This window comes from Diorhabda sublineata, chromosome 6 (assembly GCF_026230105.1).
Source record: "Diorhabda sublineata isolate icDioSubl1.1 chromosome 6, icDioSubl1.1, whole genome shotgun sequence".
NCBI lineage: Eukaryota > Metazoa > Arthropoda > Insecta > Coleoptera > Chrysomelidae > Diorhabda > Diorhabda sublineata.
The window spans coordinates 33133293-33159513 of NC_079479.1; the positions used below are offsets into that span (position 1 = coordinate 33133293).

At 32.6% G+C, this 26221-nt stretch overlaps 1 protein-coding gene across 3 annotated transcripts in view; it reads right to left on the bottom strand.

Annotated features, from left to right (window-relative positions):
- LOC130445244 (protein bric-a-brac 1-like) overlaps window positions 1-26221 on the bottom strand; it is a 375153-nt gene that overhangs the window by 341678 nt on the left and 7254 nt on the right. For 2 of the 3 annotated variants that reach the window (XM_056780800.1, XM_056780799.1), the window contains exon 1: window positions 23136-24142. In XM_056780800.1, coding sequence (XP_056636778.1) covers window positions 23136-23933 — 798 coding nt within the window. In that variant the 5' untranslated portion in view covers window positions 23934-24142. Of the gene's footprint in view, window positions 1-23135; window positions 24143-26221 lie in introns of those variants that run through there. The other variant, XM_056780798.1, reaches the window with a different exon arrangement.

Below are 26221 nucleotides of genomic sequence, written 5' to 3' on the forward strand. Positions count from 1 at the left end.
CCCCCAAAAAACATAGTATGGTGCTGCTTACATAAATCGGTTTCGTCGTTATGAATTACACGAACTTTCTATTTCATTCAAACTGATTTTATCGAAACTTGTTAAGAACAACTGCTATTAAAAATAATAATAGGTAGTATTATTTGGTAATAATAAAATCAGTTGTTTTACCTACAGGAGCCAGTATGTTAACACATAAAATAAAACACATTTTAGAAGAAAAAAAAATTCGGGCTTCGTATTTGGTCGTCCATTTAGTAGAATAGAAAAATAATCTTTAATATTTTCTCAAACAGGTTTCGGTACATAAGTTAATAGCTTGGAGTAACAAATATTCTGTTTTATGTATTTATAAAACAAATAACCGACGAAAAATTGAAGGCGTATTCTAGTTAGCTATTTACTTTTTCATTGAAAAGATGTATTTTGACAGACACACCTACAAAGGATGATAAAATTCAAAGACGTACCAATACAGAAGGATTTATGAAAATTACTGAAGAAATCACCAGAATGTTGATTCTATTCATCCCCATAATCAGTGGGGATGTGTTTCTCGAGTATGTCGTTTTTTGTATTAAACAACGGACAGAAAATTTATATAGAGTTTAAATTATAACTAATTCCATTTGTAGTGACATGTGTTTAGCAATTTCCTCCTCCCATCGACTAGATCATAAGAACCCCATCAATATTAGATTCGTAACTTTTTTAGACTTATAAAGGTTGACAGTTTGAACCTTTTAACGTCACTAGGTAATGTGTAAGGTTTTCCCATGGGATTTAATCTAGTTCGTTTAACTACAAGACGACGAGGTCTGTACCAGACCTTACATTTATTTTTATTGATCTTTATAGCCTTTATTTCTTTTGGTAACGCTTATTTGGGACCTTGACAGGTCCCGGAATTTTAAAATATCAATATTCCTAATTCGTCGCAGATATTTCTCTAGCTTGTTATTCGGCGTATAGAAGATGTAGATGTGGCTGATACGAGAGTCATTCTGTATAATTTGAGATGCCTAGAGCTAGAAGATATGACAACACTGCATTTTCAAATATCGCTAACCTTAAGAAACAACTTTTGGTGTTGGATCCGTAACAGTAAAATATTTATAAGAAAAAATTTTTACTCGTTGGGTGCTACTTAATAGTAAGAGAAATTTATTACCATTTTATAATATGTCTATCTACCTGGAGAACAAAAAACATAGTTTTGTCAAGAAACTCGACTGCTTCTGAATGTTTCCATTTTTGTATTTCTGATTTCATTTCAGAATTCAATTCTGTTCGTTATTCCATTATAGAAACTCCAGTTTCAACTCTCCTTCAATTTTGAATAAGAATCGCCAACCTATAATCCTGATTTTGTCTAGATTAAACTTTAACTTTTACTTTTTATGTGTTGCAACTATTAACTAATTAAATGCTTGTGTGAAGAGTTATCTTTTAAACACTATCTTTGATTGTTCTTTTCTTTATGTGTTGTTCTATATACAGGGTATTTCGAAATGTATCTGTTTTATTGAACCCTAAAAAAGTTACGAGAGTGCGACATTGGAAAAGTTGATTGTTATTTCTAATCATACACCTTCTCGGAAAACAAAAATATATATTTAGGTTTTTATTATTTATTTTTTCGGTGCAAGTGTAGCTTGGTGTCAGCATTCACTGTTTGCCTTGGTCGCATATATAAATATATGTTATTACAGACAAGATACGCGTTTCTTATTTATGGACAGTGTTGACATATCTCATTTGTTGCCAGCCCACACACAACCAGTCGTCTTAATGTTTAAATTGTACGCATTCCTTATAAAATAAAGGGTTCACGGAACTGAAAAAAAAATTCATGTTTATATATTTATTTTGGGCAAACAGAAGACATCTTGCTAGACATGAGAAACCGATGACGTTCAAATGAGTTGTTTTGTGATCTTTCACTCCTTCAATATAAACATTCGCTTTAAACAAAAATCGGATACTACTAGATTTTTATTCAAAATAATTTCCTCATGAACCCTCATGAATTTTGTTATAAAGCATAATAAATATAAAAAAACTGCGTTCAATTTTGTCCAAATTAAATATTTCCGGAGTGGAGAACATACTTTATGTAATTTTTTCAATTTTTTTGCAGCTTTTTATTTACTGAACTCGATTGTACAAGGAGAGTTTTACGGAAATATGACTGAGATTCAGTTCAATTCCAAAACTTTTTGATTAGTCCTCGTATCCTTCTCGTGTTGATATGTGAAAAAAAAAATACGTGTACATCGACATTTACATTATTTTAATCATTTAGCTTCGTCGCTTGTTTGTAGGTGAATCTGTAATCTCGCAATACAATTTTGCGCCTTAAATCCGGTTCCAACTTGAATCAATTAGATAAAATAATTTATTTTGATTAGAAAATTTCACCTTGGCCCCAATTATCAATTAAATTGAGTGCTATACATACTTTTGAAGCTTTATATTCGAGCTCTCTCACATTTGACGGTTTAGAGCCATGGATCCGTTATAGTGTTTTGGGATATCTACTTTATCACTAGATCAAGTATTTGAAGGTCAAAACTTGAAGAAATCGTGTTTCAAAATCGTCATGTCTGCATCCAGAAGATATCAGATGCTATCAAGATCTCCTATGGATCGACTCAACAAATTTTGATTGATGTGTTGAGTGCCAACGAGTAGAAGTCGTAAAAGAGATTCTTAACAACTTGTGTGACATGTTAAGGTTAGATCACCCTCAGAAAGGTTCGATCATCTTCTATTTACCATTACTCAAAGCTCTAAACAGTCTCATGCAGTGTACCAAAATTGATATTTTACAAAGAAATGAAAATTTTTCGGAATTTCAGGCCGTATAACTCGTTTGGATTACAACTTTGTATTGGTGTAAACTGACCCCAATGATAATATTATGGGATCTCTGATAATGCTCTTCTCTAAGTCGGTTCTTATGCAAGACATTCTAAAGCTACTAGAATGCAAAATATCGAAATTATACCTAAAGATGAACTGTTTCCAAGACATCAATTTGGATTCAGAGAACAACACAATCCGACAGTGTCATTTACGACAGTTAGATTAGTAAACAATATCAAGCAAGCAATAAAACAAAAGGAATCATGTGTTTCAGCATTTTTAGACATACAACAGGTATGGTAACAAGGACTACTGTTCAAAATAAAACAAAAATTACCCCATCGTATGCTCCTTTTACTTAAATTTCAACTATGTAATAGATATATCAAAGTCCAAACCTTCTTAACCAATTATCAACCCATAAAATGTACCTTATGTATACTGCTGATTTTCCAACTACAGACGATACTCTAATCGCTACTGTCACAGATGATACTGTAATAATGTCTTCAGATACAGACCCTAAGAGCATCAGAAAAGCTACAATACTACCTAAATGTTCTACAAGAATGACTAACATCATTACAAAGCGAGGTGTCGTTAAGGATTCCAGTGAAAACAGAAGTCAAATACCTCAGACTACACTTAGACCAAAAGAAACACATACAAGTTTAAAAAAACACAACTACAGCTAAAACTTCAAAATAAGAACTGGCTAATCAGCAGACGATCGCAGTTAATAATGGAAAATAAGATACTTATGTACAAAATCATCATAAAACCAATATGGACATATGGCATAGAGCTATGGGGTTGCAGTAATCCGTCGAACACCAAGATACTGCATACTTTTCAATATAAAATACTTCGCATAATAGCTAATGCTCTATGGTTTATAAGCAACTACATATTACACACAGACCTCGGGATTCCAACTATTAATAAAGTTATTCGGCGATAAGAAACAAAAACCGCAACGAAAACCATCAAAATCCACTAATATCCAAGCTCTACACTGATCCAATGGAACAGAGAAGATTGAAAAGACGTTGGCCAGAAGACCTCATACAGTGATCTACGGAGACCCATTTTTCTGAGTAGATTGTAAATTTGCAATTAAATTAAAAGAAAAACAAAAATTTCGAGTTTAAGTTCCATCTTAATGCTCCGTATATATTAATAAAACTCATAATAAGGCTAGAATGTCGATTTGCTCGTTGTAATTGAAGTAATAATCCGCCTACGGTAAATATATTAATATAAATAAAATATAACAAGTACCATCCTGTCGAATGTTAGTATGTACTACAATGTACAATATAATATATATAACGACCTCGCCTTGCTCGGTCTTGGTAACTTATTTCGCCAACCATCAGCGAAACTTTTCGACATCGCCGTTGTCGGCGGGTATATGCACCATTCGACTTTAATAAACTCAATCTTACATTTGCAGATGAAATACAACATAATGACGTGCATTTTATTCTTTTTTTTCTCTAGACGTTCATGTATGTGTATAAACATTCAATCGTCTCCCGAGGTCAAATAAGGTCGAATTAAAATTGGAATTACGGAGTGTAATAATATACAGTGTGTCACAAAATACCCAAAAAAACTTTCCAATTGTCAAACAACATACGATTTGTATTTTCATATGTATAATTGCTAGACGCGTAATGGACGATACTATGTTTTCATACTAATCTGAAAACAACGAAAAAAAGAAGAAGAATATTAAGTTATTATGTATTTACAAAAAAATTCATTATACCATAATTATTGACCCTTCAGACCAGCTCTCTTCCAATTTGGCAGCTGTCTAAAGTTCAGTTAACTAACAAGGTACACTTTTACTTAAGTTGAACTCAAATTAATTACTGAATTCTATGTCACTGACAATGACATTAGGTGTCAACGTTGATTTACGCAGGAAAATGTTTAGGTTAGGTTAGGTTAGGTTAGGAAAAGTGTACGCTTTTTGTTTCACAACCTGTATAATCATAAAAATGTTACAAATCAAAAGTCTACACTCGAAAAATATCTCATTAGACATAGAATATATTAAATCGTATTTTTTTCGAGAGACAGGTCCACGTTTATTACCACCTAAAAGAGACTATAAAATAATCAACATTCGTGAGTGGAGTCAGGTAAATTTTTATAATGGATTTAATAACTATTATTTTCGTGCCGATGCCACTGTGGACGGGTTCGAAAAATGCATTACAATGACGTCCATCATCTACAAGTTTTTTATTGTGAACGAAACTATTTTTGTCGACAGACAATTATTAAAATATTTAACAAAGTTTTAGCTGGTTCTGTTTTGTGTGTTGATTAATCGAAATGCTTGTATAATAAATAACGTCTTCTGATGCCTTCTCCATCATTGATTTCTTCATTTTTGCTACTCATTCAGCTCCTCATAGGTCTTGATTATCACACGACTAACCACGTAATTCCCAAAGTGATCCAGGTGAATCGCCAAGGGTCCACGGAAGACTTGACACAATTAAGTGAAGATGATCCAGATATCGCTTGGATGTGGAATTCCCGTGAAAGAAACGAGGACCAATAAATTCGTCATTGACGATTTGTACCCAAACATTTTCTTTATTTAAAAACTTTATTACAAACTACCGTTTTGTTGTAAGGCAATTTCTGGTTTAGTTGCTTGAGGGTTTCTTTCTAAACACAATGTGCACTACACATTCAATTATGACTATCAAGTCTAGTCTACCTACGAAACCTAACATCATTATAATTTCTATCCTTTTTCTTTTTGTTAAAAGAGTAATTATACTAAAATTGGTGTGACGCCAATCATAACACTACCACTGACAAGCAGTTGTTTTATTGAATTAATTGAAAAAAATGGTTAAAACAGATGTTCTTAAGTTGTTTTAATTCATTAGTTATGTAAATGTTTTTTTGTTGTATGTGAAAATCCAGTGTGGCGTATTTTTGCGTTTTTTTAATGAAGTTTGTATATTACTGTATATATTTTTCGTTTTTGAATAATTTTTTTCTTCGATGAGGAACGCATTTTTAGATTCATTTTAATTAAAACGAACCTCTTATTTTAATTATATTTATCTATAATTTAGTTTTAAATAAAAAATATTTCACGTTAATATAAATTGATTAACACAGACTATCAAAAATCATAATATATTGCCCTGCCCCTTTCCGCTCCCAAATACTATATTAAAACGTATTAAAATATTTAAATGTGTTAATTTATATTTAAATAAATTTTCAACCTCCATCTCCTCGACAATGGTTCGATAAATGAAAGTCATTATAAGAGGAATTTTGTACCTGCATTTGTTAAAAGATTTAATGAACCGATGTATATATATATATCGATATTACCATTTGTCATAAATAATTAACTTTAGGTTGAGATTATTAAACCACCAAAAAAATTATATTTATGATATTTTTATAATAGTTCACTGTCAGGGCTTATAACGCGAACAAAAATTTAAGCAGTTTATAGCACATCAAACTAAAAACTTAAAATAATTATTATAAAATTCTTCTCGAACAACATAACAAAAAAAACGGGATTTGAACCGGCCAATCCGGAGATTGGAACTCGGCCCGCTAATCTAACGAACGCAATTAATGTAGTGGGATATACTAACAGTAATAATACTCTTAGTCTAAAGTAGAGTTACAAACAAGTTCACAAACCCAGATACAGGTGAAGCTAATAAAAGCGTGTTACTGTTCTGTATATTATTTATTAAATAACTGTCTAGTGTCTATTATAGAGCAGCTAGTTATTTTAACAATTGCACGCTGCTGGAGATGACAGAATCCTTTGCTATCATTTGCTTTTACCGCATGTTTTGCTCCTCCTAGAATTACTGTACCTCTTATTGACGACAGTAGAACAGGGGTCAAAACAACACTGAGCAGCTCAACGTCGTTTTCGTACTGATTTTAAAGTTAATCGCAATCAACCAGTGCGTAGTGTAAACCCAATAAAGTTGTAAACATTTTGGTAAATGGAAACAACGATCAGAGATCAGTTCAAAGTTCTGGGAATCTTGACCGCTTGAGAGTTGGTGTAAGAAGTTCGCGAAGGTCAGCCCGACGGCAGAGAAAATTCCGATAGATCTGTCCGAAGGATCTGATGAGTGTACTGGAGTGATTAAAGCCATCATCAACAACCTTTATATTTAGCCAAGGTAACAGTTTGGTGTGTCATGTCCTCATCGGAGTCTAATTTGAAAATGGTTTAGATCATAATTGTAGAAGTGGAAATATTACCAGTCTTTTGATATTCATAACGTCAATATATTTATTATTTATAATTATTTTTGATTACATATAAATTTGAATAACGATATAAAATAACTTGTTTTTATATAACTAATTTTATTAACAGTGGAGCCAAGTCGAGACCAAAGTCTATTACTATTTTTATTTTACCATTAATTAAGTTTTACAATTTTTAAGCGGCTATTAAAATTGATGATAAAATTGATAATTGGTTAAGACTGGAAAATATTGACAAAATTATTAAAAAATGTTTTCTGTCACTTAATTTGGTATATAACAATGAAAGAAATGCATTAGTTTCGAACTAAAAATTATATTCTAGTGAGACCCCTATAAAGTTTAAAGACATTAAGCCATATTGAGAGCGACTGAACAAAAAATATACGAGAAAGTAGATACAAATCATTAGGATATTTTTCAGATAATCTTTTTAACATTCTATTATAGCTATGGATAAATCCCCATACCAAAATTAATTTTAAGGTGAAACAGTTTTACTTTCAGTCTCTGAAGACGATAACTTGATTATCGAAACGCGCGTCAGACAGTGTAATTGGTTGTAGTTGTAGTGTAAACAGTGTATTCAGTATTAATATCGCCAACGGTTCCAGAAATTCCAACTTAGTTTGGAAATTAGTTACTAAATATAGTGAGGAGTCGTAAATGTAAATCTATCGTGTGATAGAGGCTTAATACCATTAGCAACGGACAGTGTAGAAGTCATAAAAGTTCAGTAGTACTAATAATAATTGTAGTGAGTATTCTCATCAAGTTTTTAGCAAAATCTTGTCTTAAAGCTTTGATTTCACCCTACTTGAAATCTTCAAACAGATTTCTACTTAATAATCCATTAAATTGTTAACATGTTATGAAGGAAATTTCATTTTCAACTCACAACGACTATAATTACTTTAGTTAAAAATAACCAACTCGGAAATTTTCTCTTTAAACCATTTAAATAATTATACGTAAAAATTAAGCTTCTGTCAACGTGGGCCCGCAAGCGAAAATAAACGTGGCAGCGTTGGAAACAAACATTAAGCAGGTGTGGAGTGAAGTGTTTAGAATACAACGTTGTTGCTCGAGGGTGGGTTTGATTAGCGGTTTTACGATCCCTATTGTGTTGTTGTTTTGTCTCTTCGTTGCCTCTGAAAGTATAAGGTTCACCACAACGTTCCTCTTATTTCACTTTATATTCAGACTAATAATTTTAGTTCATCTTTCATTATTGCTGTCGATAAACAAACCCAATAATGAAAAAGTCACTAGATATAACTACTCATCCAAATAATACAGGACGAAACAATTTGCCGAAGATAATTCTGATCACGGATAGGAATTCTTTGGATAGATGTCGAAATATTTAGTCTGTATAGAATATAATGTGGAGTCCAAATGACTAATGCTGTTTAAAAATCATATCCAAACCAGTTTTACATTAATAAACTGAAAATGGTTACGAAAAAAATAAATTAATTTCTTAACAAAACTACTACAGCCTTAGAACTGCTACTAAACATGCCTCCTGTTGACCTTATAGTGAACAAAGATGCATTTAGCAACTAATACAGACAGAAATATTAAAGAATATGAAAAGATCCGAAGGATTTTAAAATTGATAAATCTAGAAAGCAGTGACAAACCAATGGATCAAATTGATAGCATGTTGAACACGGACAACCTATTCGAATTGGTGATCAATAACCGTCAATCATCTTCTAGTTGGGCATTTGTGGACCAAAACACAAGCTTTTCATGTCACTAGAATAATCATCAACGATGTTCAATAAGTTCGACGCCCGAATCGTCAAGCTCCTCAAAATAGTCATTAACTGCAGACATTATCTCTTCATTATTGGAAAATATTTGACGTCGAGCCATTTTTTCAAGTCCTGGAACAGAAAATAGTCCAAAGGTGCTAAATCTGGCGAACAGGATGCATGAGGTAGCAATTCAAAGTTTAATGCATTAATTTTATAGCTAGATGTGAGCTGGTGCATTGTTTTGATCAAACAACACTTTCTTCGCTCAAACGTTGCAATTCGTTCCTTTTTCAATGGAACTTATCCCCAAAAAACGGAGCCATGACCTTGCCTGCAGATGGAACGGCCTTTGCGTTCTTTAGAGTCGATTCTCCCTTTTCACTCGATAGAAACATCTTCACGACGCTGTTTTTGGTCCATTGTGAGCAAAAGCGGTACCCATCTTGCACACAGCTTTTTCAGTTAATATGTACCGCACTTATTGAAAAGCCTACCAGGTTTGCTAGCTCGCACACTTCCAGTCCAGTACCGCTTTGTGGATTTTTCTCAATATTACTGGAGTCGTCACCTCATTTGGTCGATCACTGCGACGCTGGTGTTCGTACGGCCTCGTTTAAACTCCGCTAGACAATATTTTACTGATGATAACGAAGGAGCAGTCTGAGCAAAAGTAGAATCTAGTTTAGCTTTTATGTTGGTTGGGCTAATGTCTTCAAACTTGAAACATATGCTTATATATGGTGTACTTTCTGCTACAGTGGTTTTTTTCAAGCAACTAACGCCATCTCTAAGTCATGCCAAATACTTTTGAGACCATCCTCGTAATAAAATATTAGAAATATAGACATTTATAGATGATTTAGCAGAAGACTAAATTAATATTTAAATATTTAAAACTCATATGATTTGTTCGATAGCTGTAAAATAATTTATGTATTATCTGAGCCAGAGCTTTGGGCACTGATAATTTTATCCAACTGTTGCATTCAAAAAGTTATTAATAAAGGATTGTTAGGAAAAAAAGTTGGAAATTCAACGACAACTGATCAAAATATCTGCAAAATTAATGTCACTTTCGAAATAATGAATTGCATATTAATCTTTATTCATTTCGTCCAAATACACACATTTAAAATAATCGACAGCGATTGACCATTGATATATAAAATGATGCATAATTCAATGCAAGCAATGGAGTGAACTCCAAAAATAATAATATACATTTAATTGGGAAATATGCGCCAATTGACTAAACAATTTAAATAAGCGGGCCGGTTAAACCGTTAAAAACAATCACTTTATGCTTTTATAATCCATTGATTTATTTATTACTATCGATAAATTCCATAAGTTTAAAGTAAAGGCTATTAATTTGACGAATCACATACATTTCGTGTTTTATTTTTGTTATTAGTAATTATCATTACTATCTATAATTTAACTATTGTTAATAAAAACACATTTAATAATGATTTTCTATTATATTGAATTAAGTACGACCCTGGTACTGTAATACTTCTAAATGGACAGTTCCCACTAAGTGGAACAAATAGTGTATCGTTCTCTTTCTCCTCTGAGCGCTTCAGTTAGTTCTGCGCATCTTTGGCGCGCATGGAGCATGCGCAGTATACATAAAGTGTCCCGGACGAGATGGAAAATGAATACTGTCCTTATAGGAATATTACATATAAGGTTTACTTGAATATTTGCAGTTTACAGATTTTAGAAATTTGATTTGTATTTCTGCAACTTATGTTTGCGGTACAAAACGAAGAAAACCGTTGGCACTTTTTGAATCTTTTCGTACCCCGACCGTACCTCGTCCTTAATTAACTAATTTTTACTTTTAAATCAATTTTATCACACTATTGATAGATTTCAACGTATTCAGTTATAAACATTGATTTTTGATATTGATCTTGATCCTTTCATAGGATATTAACTTAAAGTATGTTGAATATTGTAGATTTCAACGACCATTTTCATTTTTCACAAGTTTTTGGTTAGAAAAATCTATACTGATGAAGATAAAACAAAAAATCAGAACTCATATTTGATTTATACATTCGACCATCATGAATTTTTAATGCATGATTACGTCAAGTCCCTGTATATGTTTTTTTATTTTTTCTCTATTTCGAACAACTTTCAAAAAAATATATTAATCAATATATATATTTATAGATGATTATGTTACTGCGAGTTACGTAAATATACTTTAAGAAATTGTAGTTTTAATATTAAGCATGATAACTTTGTGCAAATAATTTTGAATTCTTTTGACAATTCGAGTAGAACTATAAAATACGGATATAAAAGCAAAAGCCAGCGTGTAGAAATTTATGAAAGGATCACTTCCCACATGACATAAAACGCATAACAGAATGTGCTAGTGAAAGCTTCTAGTTGAGATTCTAAACTAAACGAACTCAAGTTAGGCAGGTCAGTGTCGTCGTCTGGCTCTGTGTCTAGATCAAAGTTCACAAATTTTTAGTACGGACGCTTCGCGGACATTTATAAAGGATCAAATAGTTACATACTATTTATGACTTTTATACAACTTTTATGAGGTAATGTAATATCATAATCAAAATAATAGAAATTAATTTATTTTATTGATACAGAAACAAACATGATTAAAACAGAATCAAATAAAAAAAAATTCAACACGCTTTTATCAGACAATTTTTGAGCACAACAATTTGAAATTTTACACGCTTATAAGGACCGACAACAATATAATAATTTGATAAATTCATGCTATGATCTTGATCATTACCACCAGGATCTATTAGCATAAAATGATGGTTTTTGTTAACCCTTGTTAACAGTGACTAAGAAAATGAGTCGCTTTCTTCAGATGACACACTATCAAACACCGAAATTTACACATTTAAAATGTTAAACACAAAATAATAAAATCCAAATAAGTACTGAAGGGTGAAAAATATAGGGTGTTTAGGACTTGATTCAAAAAAATTCGGAAGTGTGTAGAAGACGTGAAAATATTGCTATGACGTAAAAAAAATTCTCATACGACTCTTCGTTTCTGAGTTATAGGCGTTTAAAGTTGAGTAATCAAAACCTATATTTAAGTGTAATTTCTAAATTATACCTTCGAGCATTACAAATTTTTTATGGATTATTTCGTATGTCTATGTAGTGTGTTTGGACGGAATAAATAATTCTACACTACTACCTGGAGGGCAGGGGTGGCTCATGCACAAAGGTTAACAATCCGGAACTTTTACAGGGAAAACTTGTACAATTTTTCAATCGATTTTTTAACAAAGAGGTACTCTTTGTCTAATTCGATAAAATTTATGGTTTACGAAATATGTAGACTTTAAGATAGTTGTACATGATAAGAAATGCGTTCGAAATAAAGAGATATTCTCAAGAAAATTATCATAAATTGTAATTATGTATTGAAATTACTTATAGGAGGTATTAGAACCCAATTAAAAATGTCTAACTGAACTGCATACTGTCAAACATCGTGATATTTACTTAAGGAAAAAATTGAAATGCAGAAAAGATGAAAATCATCGCACAATTCAAACAAACAAACAATTCAACATTGATTTTATGTTGATGTGTGGGCAAGAATAGTGGGTCATAATTTAGAAGGTCCATATTTTTAATGATAAACTGAATGGTCAGTTATACTCAGAAATTCTCCAAATTTCCCTCCCATGTTATGTGATAATTCTCTAAACGTTCCCAAATATATGTGGTTCATGCGCGATGGGGCCCTTCCCATTTCCCAAATGATGTGAAAAATCATCTTAGTAACATTTTTCCACTCACAATTACACTGTCTGCCGCGCGTTTCGATAGCCAAGTTATCATCTTCAGAGACTGAAGGTAAAACAGCGTATTCAGTAGAAATATCGCAATGGATTCATTTTTTGGGGATATCTTAAAAGCTTGGTAAACAAAATGTACGAAATGATCGATAGAATAAACTAGTGCAAGGTGCCTACTTCGAAAATTTATTATAGTTTTTTTTGTTTTTATTTAATAATTTGTAGTCTAACCAACGAAATTTGTCTACATTTCAATTTTTTCTTTACATAACTCGATGTTCGACAGTATGCAGTTCAATTAGAAAGGTTTGATTGCTTTTTAATACCTGCTGTAAGTATTTTCAATAAATAATGACAATTTGTGATAATTTTCATCAGAATGTCTCTTTATGTACAACGATCTAAAAATCTACATACCTCCTAATCCATAAATTTTATCGAGTTAAATATATAGTATCTTTTTGTTGAAAAATCGATTGAAAAATTCATTTTTGCTATTTTTAGATTGTACAGGTTGTCCCTGTAAAAGTTACGAATTGTTAACTATAAAATTCTACATTTAAATTATTTTTTTTCTATATTTTTTTTTCATTTTACAGCTAATCCATTAAATATGTTGTTTTCGAAATATATTTCCAGGACTAGATGCTAAAAATTCGGAAATGAGTAGACAACATGAAAGAATAATGTCTCATACGTTTCTGAGTTATGGGAATTAGAAGTTGTGGAAACAGAATTTGTATCTAAGTATATCTTGTAACTTATACATTCACGTTTTGTGTTCGAAGGCGCCATACTAATACAAAGAATCTACGGAGCTACTCCTCCCGCTGTGGCTCGATATTTCTGTCACTTATTTCATTGATTATACAGTTGGCTCTGTTTTCGTTGAGTGATGGCCCAGTCTAGCTGGTTTTTGGGAGTAATAATGTGTTAGGTTCACGGTCGAAGGAAAGAGGCTTAAGTCCATCGACAAGACGATTTTATAAATGCCATAACCTACACGGTGAAACTATGAATACGTTAAATATAAAATGACTTTAACGTATGCGTAATGAATCTAAGTAATTGCAATTGCTGTGCCATCATAAAAACGCTATTTTATAGTACGGCATTATTTTATTTAAAACAACTACGAAAAATGTTTGAAAGTTTTCGGACGGAATAGCAATAATGATAATTGTTTGTAACATTGTTTCATTCGCGGCTATACACATTATCTTGTCTAGGAAAAAATGTTGCATTTATATTCCTAGCATTCGAGCTGCAAAATATAAACTTCGTTACATTAAAACTGTTTAATATACACATAAAGTAAATCGCGAACGCTGCTCGACTGCACTATAGTGGCGCTCTAATGGTTATGGTGACAATGACTATCATCCATCTAAACAGTGACGTGCACATATTTTCAGGGATACTGCTCATGATTGGATCGTTTCAAATAAAAAATCTCGTACAGGGTGTTTCTATATTTGACCCACAACGCTCTACCACAGAAATACCTCGATAAATGATTCATTTTGATATAGGAATACGAACAATTACGGGGCCTAGTTGGTATTCAAAGTTTTAAATCAAAATCAAAAATTTGCCAAAAATTAATAACGCCTTTGTTACAAATTTGGTGACCAATAAAAATTTAAGCAGCGGTGGTAACCATTTATTGAGATCTCTCTGTGCTAGAGGGTTGTCGGTCGTATTGGAGTTCATTTCTTTTACACCCTTTATCACCCCATATTACAAACAATGTTGGGATAAATGGTATTAAATTTTTTTAAATATTCAGTCTATAAAGCCCCTTGTCAAACTTCTTCTTCGTGTGCCGTGACTATTATCGATCGATTTCATTTTGTCTATCATAGCTGAATTGTCGATTTCCCGAAGCATTAACGAATATTTCTCGTTTAATTGAAAAAAAAACTCCGATTGAGTGCTATAAATTATTGCAAGAGATCTATGGGGACAATTCTCTATCTCGTGCGCGTCTTTTTGAGCGGTGTGAGCGTTTTATTGACAGCCGAGAGAGTACTGAAGATGACCAGCACCCAGGTCGCCTGGTGACTGTTTCAATAATGACCAAAATCAACCAAATTGTGCCTACAGATCGTCGAATGAGCATTGCCGAGGCTGTAAACGCCTGTAAACTCCTGACCAGAAGCTCTAACGTCAACAGGTTTGCTCAGATTTCCTTGCAAGGTTAGAAAAATATCTGCTCTAAAGGGGGCCTGATTTGAGTCCTAAAGGCACTCACCAAAGAAGACTTCCAGCACTGCTTCGATCAAATATGTTGAAGAGGAATGTAGAATAATTTTATAATACAGCTCTTTTTCGTAACCAGTTAATTTTCGCAAAGGTCATAGCAGTAATTTGAAAGAAATGAAAAGACGTTTCAAAAGAAACATAAAATATATAAGAAAATCTATGAGGCTTTCCTTTTTTCATCAATCTTTTGTTTATTAGATATAATAGCATCAACTACATCTCGTTAATGATTAGATACAGTTGTCAGTTTGCCAGATGTTTGAACTATTGATCGAAATTGCGTGTTGGGTTACTCCGAAAATGATGTGCTAGTTAATTTATACATATTTATATTAAAAAAAAAAAAACTACAAGGAGAACATGTGTTGTATACATATTAATTAGTAGCGATGCAATATTATATATAATTTAACCCGAAAGAAATATTTAATGTATTATATAGACCCTAGATGTATTATTAGAATTAAAAACGGAATTAACTTCATTAAATTTTTGGGAAATGTTGAAAATAACGATGCCGAAGCGGAAATAAATATACTAAATTATGTAAATATAAGGATTTGGAGACAGTTGATATAATTATTTTTGACAAAATTGACGAAATAATGTCCGAAACAAAAAACAGAGAAATATTATGTATTACAATATATAACCAAAGATTTTAATAAAAAAAAAAAAAGGAAAATTAGTTCAAAAGGATATGAGAAATATACAAAACATCACAAGTAAGAACAATCCACGAAAACAAAAAGGAGTCCTGTCGTCTCAACAAACATCTGAAGACGCTAGACCTACCAGATAATGTTGCTTAGAGGACGAAACTTTTATCCACATATTTTCGAAGTGTGAAACAGTAACGAACTCCAGAGCACTAGACCTGGGTGCGTATGAAATAGAAAACGAAGATATCTAGCAATTAAAACCATCGCACATTCTAGACTTTTAAAAGGAGTGGGATTAACGTATAAGCTGTAAACACTGGGTTCTCAAATCTTGCGGCAAGAAAAGGGGACACAATAGATCGTAGTGTATACGATACCCCAAAATCCATACATACATCATTAGTTCTATTTACTGACGTATCAAAAAATGATGATAATCATTCAGTAGGCTCGTCAGTGGTTGGGGTAACTGACACACCAAAGTTCAGGCTACCAGAAGAGTGTAGGATCTAATTTACATAATGAGTTATGTAATCAAAACTATACAAAGATATAACAAAACAAATCCAATAATTTTTCCAACAACTATCTACGCTAGGAATGAAATTAACATCACTGGATATCGAAATAACTCAAATATATATCTACAGTGATAATTACAGCTTTATCTATAAGTTAATTAAGAAAAAGATGCAAAATAACATCAAAAAACTGAGTAGACAATTCGTAGATCGACTAGAGTAAATTAAAATATCGAGACTCAGACCCGTATTCAGACTGACCGTTGCCCAGAATTCCAAGAACAGTCAGACTTCAATAAAGTGAACAAAATTCTAAGAGCTCTAAAACAAATACAAAGTACAAAACCGTATAATGTATAATGAATAATTAAGATTAAAAGAAATAGATTTTTAAGCAGCCAATCCAATAAAACTGTTAATTATATTTCGAGAAAATGATGAGGATGTTTGTAGCAGTACTTTTCGAATTCCTATCAAAAACAAAATTAGTCAATTTTGGCTAGAAGGCATGCAAATTTATTCAAAATTCATGATGCCATATCCCCTCAAATATAAGGACTAGTAAATTATTAATGTTCTCATTTCCTTAGATGTATTTTCTTTTTATCAAAATTGTAGAAGATTTTTTAAAGAAAAAACGACGAAGGCACCTCTCTGAGAACTAAAACTAATTTCAACATAATCCAAATTTGAGAATGAGATTTATAAAATAAATTGATGGTTTTGAAGAAACTTTTTACCATCATGCGTATTCTTACAATTCGCAATTTACAGTTTAAGTCGGATAATGGATCATTATATGGAAGAAGAAATCATACAGGTATACAACAAATATTTAACGAAAATTTTACCACGAGAAGAAGAAGAAACACTGCACTCAACGTCCATAGACCTGAGAGCAGCATTCGACTTAATCCAAAGAAACGTGTTGAAGATAATGAATAACAAAAAAAATTACAACTATCACGAAAAGCGTGTATAAAGGAGTAAAAGGGAAAGTACAACCTCAGAAGGATTTATGATATTGTCCATATAACCATGGATGAAATAATGAAACATGTGAAGAAGAAACGGAAGAGACATCGTAATTATTACAGAAAATCACAGATGGAAGCAAATTTGAATAGAAAAGATAGAAAAACCGCAAATGGAAACATAGAAAATTCAAAACAAAGATAATGAACGAAATAGTAATAACAGAAAACGATAAAATAGAAGTTGAGATCACAAAAAGAATAAAAAAAAAGCAACAAATATTACAATACTGATATATAGAAGTAAAACGTGGGAGATGGAATACTTTCGAAAAATCGGATGGATAGAATAAGAACTGAAATTATAAGAAACAACTTACAACGAGAAACAATCAAAGAAAAAAAAGATAAGGGAATTTTAAACTGGTTTGTACATCTAACAACAAAATACATTAACAAAACAAATATGGAATTATAGGGAGAAAAAGAAGGAACAATTAGCAGATATACGAAACCAAAGGCAAAAGACAATAAATCAAATGATGATGCTGGCAAAGAACGGGAAAACTCGGGAAAATTCGTTACGGATTATCGATAAATTTGGAGTGAAAATTAATTTGGCGTACCACTGACAGATTCCAGACGATTATTTATCATACAAGAATCTTAGAAATATGCAGTACAAGCCATTTAAAAATAATCTTTTATTGTGAATACCTTGAACAAAATGGGAATATTTAGAAATAAATATCCATCTCATTACACTGAAAGAAATCTTATTAGACCCAACAATTCAATTTAACCTTCATTATGACAAACTGGAGATATATAATTATTTACATTATTTAGTTTGGTAATTACTTTTACGTTTTTTTTATTATTTAACTTCATACCAGTTTCCATGTACATACCCAACGATAATTATATATTTTCACTACTCACTTAAAATACAAGTTATGTTTACAACTTATTGTATTTACAAGATTATCTCTAATATCAGTATTTACCATTGTGACGCATAAGTTGTTAGTTTTTTCAAAATTACAGTCTACATAATATAAATAATATTTCGATGATATTAAGTAGGTTATTCTGCTTTCCCCATAAACTAAAAATTTGCCTATATGTTTATGCAGTAATCGTTCTGGTCAATACTGACTGTATCGAGAATAATCTCAACTCAAAATTAAGTGATTGAGTGGAAGAATAAATAGCAAATAGATGCGTTAATTCGACGATTTATAATCATTTCTTACGAAGTATGGTAAAACGTATGTTGAAGTTTTTAATAGAAACAATGTTTTCAATATCACAAATAATACCAAAACGTAGAAGTCGCATAGTGCTGAATACGGTGAAGAAGGTGGACGTTGATAAACACAGAGACTTTAAGTTGCCATGAGCTCGCTAATCAATAGCCTAATTACTTAGGTTTTCTTCAATTCATTGTTTTTTCAATAATTTAAGAATATTGATGCGAACCAGGTCTCTAAAATCTAAAGTTTGGCAGTTGCGAGTGTACAATTTACATTATTTTCTTTAAATACGACGGCAATTTCTTTATATTTATAGAATGTTGTAGCAGTTTTCACAGAATCAATTTCTATGGAGATTTTTTTGATTTTTTACATTTTAAAAACCGAATTATCGAGAAATCCGCTGTACATAAATAGGCGCTAGTTTATCAGCAACGAGTCAATGAATAATTGTATCATTGTACAAGAAATGGTTAATTAAGTGTAAGTGTATAAATAAATTGAGTAAGAAATACCTTGTGGGAGACTAGGTGACCTAAAAATAACAGAACTAGAAGCAGAATCGGAGAATTCCGAATTGGAAACGTCCGGTAAGAAGAGTGAATAGGTAGAAAGACTAAAAGTGGCTATGGTAAATGATGGTTTTGATCCTGGAACATTTCTTTACAAATACGAGGTTTCCACCTTCAACTCGTCGATTTTAACTGTCAAGAATCATATTTCCACCAAGAACGGCGATATTTCGAACATGAAAAGCGATATTTCTGCCGATAATTTTTCATTGAAAATTGAAATTCACGCCGTAAATTGTACCCCCGCATCCGCCAAATTTAAGATTCTATTAATAAAATAGAACAGAATCTGTTTCACGATTTACGTAATTAAACGAAGAGAATGAGGTAAATAATATGATAAAATGAGAAAAAACTGACATTTGATGAGAAGTAACTAACAAAAAAATAAAGACTCAAGAAAATGTATTGTCCATATAGAGGAAATAAAAGTGAATGGCGGTAATGAAAGTACTCAACCAGGAAAGAAGAAGTATGTGGAATATGGTATGAACAAGACATTGAGTCTGAATCTCACGCCTAAAGGATGAAACTTCCTTATTTTGTTGGTTTATAATCGATGTTTTTTATTATTAATGACTTTTCAATCTTATTACCCGATACAGAGATGTTTGTCTTATATTACTGACATTGACAACTTCGTATACGTTTTACATTTTGATTTTCGGTATTTCTGTTTACTGGTTATCGGAATTCGTAATATTTTTTTATTGTAGAATGATTTTCTGGCTTTTGAAAACGCAAGTCGAGAAGTATAATGTTGTAGTAATGAACAACTTTTGAGTTTCTCCTGTATTCTATTCGAAGTTTATACACTCGAGGATAAAAATGATTTTTATTACTTAAGGTTCTTTCAACTTCAAATTTTCGAATCTACAAATAAAATAAAGTCAAACAAAGAATGTTTTGTGAAGTTATTGCTTCCATTAAAATATCTTTTCAAAATTCTTTAGGGCTTATTGAAAAAAAAACGCATATTTAATTGAAAAAATAAAATACTCAAGCCGCCACTCTGTTTGGTACATTTTTATTTTTTACAATCGTAAATTTAGATTTTTATCTCTTGGTGTTTTTCTCGGCAATGTTCCGAAATTATTAATTGCCGACATCTGCAATTCGCATTCATATATATTTATATTGTCTGAATAGAGTTTTATTTTTCAAGTTCCCTGACCCTAATATGAATTTATCATCATTGAATCAATGCCAAATCAGATGCAACTTATTTTAATATAACGAATCAATAATAACAATAATCGCAATAACATTTTAACGTTCAATAATGGAAAGTTTATAATATACTGAGTCTTTTCTACTTGGTTCATTCAGTATATTCACTGAATCAACATTTTCCGCAGATATATTTTACTCGATATAAATTCTTATAGGAATTACTGAGAATATGATTGGATTGGCATCCACAGCCTGAGTCGAAGCATTCTATGGAAAATAAATAACAAACCAAAGAAAAAATATATTTTATTTCGATGGAAAATGCGATATACAATAAATAAGTTTGGGCAATATGGGACTGTAACTAGTCGAAAACCGGTTTAAATCCACCAACGTGAAATGCTGATGTTTTTTGAGAATGGTTCGAACAAATGATAAACGTTCTTCAAAATTTGAAATGATTGCTCACAAGCAACTGGTTAAAAACATATTTACATTAACTAAATTCAAAAAATATCAATTTCCATCCCGGTTCTGTGATAAAAGAACTGTTATCTTTGTACGAAGAGAAATTCCAAAAATATAGTCAAATTCCAGTGCTTAGATCTCCATGATAGTATTGCTAATACAATCGTATGAAGTTTCGAGAAAAAATAATTCTGGAAAAATGCAGTTAATTATACCATTAAAGAAGAAAAAATATAGGGAAGTTGGACATAGTGAATGATTATTTGTTGCAACAGTTAATCTTTTGATTCCGATTGTGATTTTGATATGTATGATATAATGTCGAAAATTTTCAAATGTTTAGAAGTTATAAGCAGGTTGATCATGTGAAAATTTAAGTGTACACCCTATATATCTATTATATTTACACAAATGTTATTTCATACGAAAATACTACAGAAAAATTTGATACGGGATTACGGATGATTATTATTTTATTACTCTCTCATTCACAAAAGTAGAATCCAACAGATTTGTGAGGATTAAGATGGGATTTCTGGAACTGTTGATGATATTCATACTCAACACTCTAAGTTATCGTCTTTAGAGACCTTCTTCAGACAGTATAATTGCGAGTGGTGGTATAAACAGTGCATTTGGAGAGGTAGTGAAAGAATATTTCAAGACATGTGATTGTCCAGCACACTGCGTTGGTACTGCCTTCGAATAACAGAAAAAAAAACGAATTGTTTAAGAATTTTGCAGGGTTCCCAACTTCCCCCTAAATTTAGGGAGTGTATTTGATATATAACATTGTAAAGAATAAGTTGCGTTACAGAATATCGATTGATAAGTTACAAAATATGATTATGGTTGGATCCACGCTGCAACGGAATGGTGGATCATGCACAAAATTCAACCATCCGTATATAAAGGTTCAATTAGTCTGTTGGACTCGGAGCAAAAATGAATTCTAGTTTTTAAACATTTATTTTATATATATTTTTGGTTCTTAGAAATATTCATTTAAAAGGACTATTATATTTTAATTTATTGCTTTTAAGTTTTTAGAAAACACATTCAAGACACATTGGTGCAGTTTGAATAAAAGGCCCGTATAGGCTTGATTTTATTACCTCAGGTACTTTAGTTGTATCCTTATACCAAAAGTACAACCAAGCACTATGGTCTTTGTTTAAGAAAACATGTGTTTTACTTAGTATAGAGTCTAGTGTTGCACCTTGAAATGAAATATATTTTTAAATAGTTAGTCTGCGACTAAACTCTGTCCTGTGACGACTCTTCCCGCAAAGTGATTACAAAAATAAAAGATTCATAGTGAATCAATATATATATATATATGAAAATCACCGAGTATTTATTTCAAGATAAAATATATAAATCCTATACATATCTTCCTATATAATCGATGTCAATATTTGTGATTTTAAAAAAATCAGAATCAGAAAAAGTTTTCGATAATTTCTGGATAAAGAATTTTAAAAAATGATGTAGCCGAAAGAAATTATTGATTGATTGTTTGAAATTTTTTATCTATTTAATATTTTATTATGTCTAATGTTAATTATTTAAAAATATTTAATCATTAAATGTTTTTCGGGAGGAATATTTAGTGATCGTGGGGATTTTTGATTAGAGCTTTAGGGAGATAAATTTTTAAGAGTTGGGAACACTGGGTCTTCGTCGTATGTTTTTATTTTGTTTGGTCATCAACACGTTGTCTCAACAAGCAGTTGTTTTGAGAGATCTAAAAAAACTTCAATTCTTTTGGAATGAATAAACGTAATTTCGGGCATTTCCAAACTATTTTTTTCTGTTCGGTTGGTGATAAACATGAAGTTGATATTCTGTGAAGAGAAACAACTTCTCTTCAAATTTCAACAAGAATGATATATTGTATAGCATTTGCGTGTAAGTTGTATGTAATTGTACATATTAGTTGATACTTTAGTTTATTTATAAGATGCTAGTTCTCGAAATGCGAAGATTTTTTTTTGTTTTTATTTAGTTTAGTCTAGTTATTGAATTTTATCAAAATGTCATAGCCTAATGACCATTTTTCATTTTTTCGGTCCTTGAAATATAGACTTATGGCTCTTTTACATTGTATTCGAGGAAAAAATTACTTTTTTTCAAGCAAAACATCAAATTCATCGTCATATTCGGAATATTCTTAGTGTCGCGCTTCCTCGGAGTAATTTGACTTTTCTTCCGATTGACCACTTTTGAAATTTGACATTTTTACCAAAAAAAAAAAATGAATGTAATCATCTTTCAATTTTCAATTTACGATAAATTATATAAACGAGTTTCACCCTGTAATGCGTACATAGAAAGGGATCCTTATTAAATATGATGCACCGAGAGAATCATCTCTTACACATGCGAAACACGTGTTCAAAGTAAAAATAAACCCTCAGCACGTGAATGGAGAGCCGCCGGCGTCGAGCGCAACGTTGCCACATCTCGACGGGAAACGAAAAACGAAAAACAAATATAATGACTTACCCTTTCCTCCTCGCGTATCATCTCTGCTATGCCTGGCTTGATCTCCATATCATCGACTGCCGAAGAAGTTGGTTGAGGTGGAAGCGGCAAAGTAAGTTGTAGTGGTTCGGCGGCGGCGGCGACGGCAGAAGCGGCGGACGACGCTGAAGGCGTCGGTAACGGAGTCGCGGCTGAAGGTGCCGGTGACATCTCCACTGATGGTGGAGGTTCCGGTACTTCAGCGCTCGCACTTTCAGCTGGGCTACTCAGGCTGCTTCGTTCACCTGATGGTCTGCGTCTTCTTTTTGCTCTAGAAACGTCACTTTCCAAATCCTGCGGCCTATTATCCCAATCTATCGGTGGTCTATTTATAGATGTTGTAGGCGATGGTTTGATCGAAGATGGTCTGGTGGTCAATTCCCCTGCGGGAGCTACAACGTCTTGTTCGCCATTTACATCGGCTAGACCACGAATTTTTAATGATTCCGCTACTTTCAGTAGAGGACCAATCTGTTCTTGCGAAACATTAATTTCACCCTTGTACATAAATTCGACAGCGGCCTTCAATTCCGGCCATTTAATATCCCTCATTATAACGATGGGATGTTGACAGGGATTCTCGAAAAATAACGATTGGAAATAAGGGCTGCAAGCCGACAATACCATTTTGTGGGCTTTGACGGAATGTCCATCGCAGGCCAACGTAACATCCACAAACGATTCACTTTGAAGTAGTTGATCGAAGACGTTGGTCAAGTTGGATTGATAATTGTTCCAACGGAGACAAAACTGCTGGGGAGAATTGGTTGTATGCTGCATTGTCACCTGGAAGTTTTAAAACACAGTTCACAATAAATACACGCACATCGCAGTCCTGAGAGCACACGAAACGTCCAAAAAGAGCGAGCAGAACAGAAAAAAAGAGCACGTGTGTGTATTTGTATACACACCGATAAAACGACGAAAATTCAACAACAACGGTCGACGTAAACAACGGCTGTTATCGCGACTACTGTAGCGGCAAAACTGAGGATCGAGTATCCCAACTGACAGGAGGGTCTGGGCGGCCTCTGTCGCGCACGCCTTACCCCCACCGAAGCGCAAGACCGCCCTCACCCCACCCATCCACCCACAATACCTCGTGGCCACCGTGCGGCAATCTCCGCCGCGGCACCCTAATTACAGGCAAAACACATTCGACACCTGAACCCCTGCCACAATCTAGGCTCGTTACTTTTACTTACTTACCACACGTTAAAATATTATTGCGGCCATTACTTAAAAACAATTTCGATTATTGGTAACGAACGTTTTGTCCTCTACTATTAGTCTATTACATTAATTAATATTTCTGCTTGTCACTTTTATTTAAACGCGAGATCATGATTAAGCTACAAAAACAATTGTTTAAAAAGGTCGATAAGTCAAAATCACGCAATCATGACAATAAGGAAAATAATTATCTAACGACCTAATAACAATTTTTTCGTTTTCGTTTGACCAATTTTAGTTGCTTCGTAAAATAAGACAAATAATTATAAATATCTTTAATTTCTTATTTCTGAGACCTTTTGATATGTTTATGTATCTAAATGTTGACGTTTTCTTTCAGTCTTTATCAAAATATGATATTGACAATGACAATTTTTATCTATATTTTAAAAATTATTAAAAAAATCAACATGCGCTACATGCGCGACGTCCGAGAACAAATTTTACCGATGGGAACGTCAGCGTTGTTGAAAAAATCATTTTGGGAGACCGAAGCGATATGGCTGAAGAATTGGGCATCGGCGTAGGGGTAGTATTGAGCAAATAATTTATGAACAGCAACCGCAAAATTTCAACCAAATAGATGCCAAGATTCCTGAATTTTAAGTAGAAATTCACACGCTGGGAAGTTTGCATTTATTGGAATATTCACCACAGACGAGACATGGGTACACCAGTATATTCCGGAGTGTAAACGCGCGTCTATGGGGTAGAGGAATGAAGACCAAGGCGCGCCAAATAAAGTTACAAAAGTCATAATTTAAAGCTGGGAATTGGTACAAGGATTCAAATAATCCTGCTAAGCATTAAACAATAGTCGATAAGGACTAAGGAATATCGAGATTCACACAACCTAAAAAGCAGAGAAATAAGGAAAATTCTAAAATAAAATTAAGCCAATTCCGCACGATGTTTCGAATACTTTCGAATTTATCAACTTGAAAAGCATGCTGTACTATCGAATCCAAATGATGATGAATTTAGTCACTACTACGAAATCAAAGAAGAAAAAACAGTCGGTGATGGCAACGTATTGATCTGGAGCAACAGATCATGCATTTTTACAGTTAAATTTTGAAGTAGTAACTTGGCACAGGACATTATTACTAAACCAGCAGCCGTGGGTATGTTTCCCAACATACTACACAGCAATCCAGGTTTTGAATCAAACTAATTCGATTTACATATTTGCCACACCGTGTAGTATACCAATTTACCTAATCCACTATCCTATCTGGTTAAATCAAACGTTCGAGTAAACTTTGGAGTTAATCTTCTCATCTCATAGTGCCCGCTTCAGAAGAATTCTATTTAGTTATCTCTTGTTAAAAACTTGGATAGGGCGCGCCCGGCGCGCCCGCCAAAAATTAGAATTTATATTTGTAAACACAAAGTGTTAAACAGAAATTCTAGTCAAGTGACATACAGTAAATAAGCGACTCTAATCTGTAAAATTTTTCGTTAACTATCATTAATCCGATCATGATCTAAAAGTTCGGAAACTAATCCCAATCACGTTCATTGATGTTCGGAAACTGATCGAGTTAATCGGATCGTAATCATATGATATGATCCTTTCTACCCCGCTAGACCAGCGGTTAATTGCGATCAGCTAACGGGTTGTGGGTAATTCTCACGAAATCTCCAAATTACCTATCAATAAATTAATAAAAAATATTTAAATTAGTTAAATTTTATTTACCCTAAAATTTCCGTCGAAAATTGAACGCGACGTTAAGAAACTGTGATCTAAAACTGATTCTGAGTTAAGATCCGCAATCAGCTGATATGTGATCTATCAAAACCCAGATTATAGTTTCCGAAAAGTCCTTTAG